This window comes from Buceros rhinoceros, unplaced genomic scaffold (assembly GCF_000710305.1).
Source record: "Buceros rhinoceros silvestris isolate BGI_N320 unplaced genomic scaffold, ASM71030v1 scaffold13828, whole genome shotgun sequence".
NCBI classification, from domain to species: Eukaryota; Metazoa; Chordata; class Aves; order Bucerotiformes; family Bucerotidae; genus Buceros; species Buceros rhinoceros.
Window position 1 is genome coordinate 55,839 of NW_010425198.1, and position 1,682 is coordinate 57,520.

Consider the following 1,682-nt stretch of genomic DNA (forward strand, 5'->3'; position numbering starts at 1 on the left):
TGATGCAGTAAGAGTATTTTCATTTCAGCTCAAATGTTTCATTCATGAAAAAATCAAGAATAATTACGGAAAACAAATTTAAAGATCCTTCTTAAAATCATTCTGAACTAAATCTTTAAAGCTCTCTTACAACTAGAGGTGAGGCTGAAATCTACTAGTTTCAAAACTTTTAATTTTAAGGTGTACAAATATGAAATAAAATACAATTAAAATAATTGTGTTGCTGTACTTCCAACTTCTAAAGCTTTAAGTTATGCAGAAGATGAGTGGCCAAATAGAAAACAGCAAATGGCTACTCATTTCTCCATAACAGCAGTGAACGGTCAAAGCAACAGCGCTGAAGTCTCGGGATCATTAGAGCTAGCACTGGAATGCACTCGGCTTGGCACAGCGCACTATGGTGAGTAACAGGACAGAGGAATTAGACACGTTCATGCCTGAGTAATCAAGTCATGACAGAAAGCTCTAAACTCTGTATGTGAACAGACTCGGTCTCAACATGACCCCACTGAGTCAGGCAGATGATGTGGAATGCCACCGTGCTTCTAAGAGCCTTCAAGTGCAGAAACTCAGCATAGTTGTTTCTTGCACTGGAATTAGTTAGTATGATATGATTTTTTTTTCATTTGTTTCTTGTATCCAACCTGGGTAGAAAACTTGTAAAGTTTCTGAAGAAAGTGAGCAGTAACTAATAGCAAATGAATTACCTGTCTTTGGTGGTCCAGATCTGCCTTATTACCAACTAGAATCATAGGAAACTCATCGCGATCTTTCACTCTAAGAATTTGTCGTTGAAACTTATAGATTTCTTCGAAACTGTAAAAGAATAAAAAGTAGAGCATCACTGTACTAATTCATAGCTTCTCTGGTTCTGCAGAAGCGCAGAGCTGATGAGTCACCTGCGTGGACCTGCCCTGCCACGCCACACAAGCACAGACAGCTGCAGCGCTCCACCAGCGCCCACTGTCACAGCGTGACCAGCCAGAGAAACATCCAACGCTCACGCTGAAAGAATCCTCAGGTTAGCAGTGCTATGCACGGGACTGAGGCAGGGCTGCAGGGTAAGTAAAACACTTACTGTGTCTTGTTCTAGAAAGAAATGGATACCGATGTGTTGCAGAGAAGCAAACAACCACAGTCCAAATACTGACTTTAGAGTTCAAGTCTGCCTAGACTACCCAAACGATAGTCTAGAGACCCCAGTGACCGATATTTCAGCTGGCAACCTCCACAGCTCCTTTGGGAAGCTATCAAAGCTGGAGAGTTCTTTTCTTGAAGAACAGAAAATTGGCAAGGCTAAATAACCGGAAAACTTTCCAGTTACCAACTAAGTTACACCAGGTACTGATGCTGTTCAAGCAGTAAGGAATATTCCAGTAGTGCTTAAGGGAAAGTCAGTAAAGCAGAAAGCTTCTCCAAGGACAGTATATCAAACAAGCCAATTCTGGCCTAAACGAGGAATTTGGGGGGGGTGGTAATCCTGCTTTCAGCTAAACACTGTTTAAGCTACGTAACGAGCTTCAGCACAGATGCTTGCAGACAATCACACATCCTTTGGAGCGCAGACTTCCCAAGCATTATATTTAATTCCAGGTGTATAGTCTGAAGCCATTTAAACTTAGATTTGCAAACTAAAATTTAAAAGCACAATGATCATCAGTAAGGAAGCAGCATAAAAAAAA

General features: G+C 41.0%; 1 protein-coding gene across 1 annotated transcript in view; it reads right to left on the reverse strand.

Annotated features, from left to right (window-relative positions):
• RRAS2 (related RAS viral (r-ras) oncogene homolog 2) overlaps window positions 1–816 on the reverse strand; it is a gene marked incomplete at its 5' end in the record, with an annotated part of 8,087 nt that extends 7,271 nt beyond the window's left edge. Inside the window, one exon of the mRNA XM_010141054.1 lies at window positions 708–816. Within this exon, the coding sequence (XP_010139356.1) occupies window positions 708–816 (109 nt within the window). The remainder of the gene's footprint in view (window positions 1–707) is intronic.
• Window positions 817–1,682: the final 866 nt, after the last annotated feature.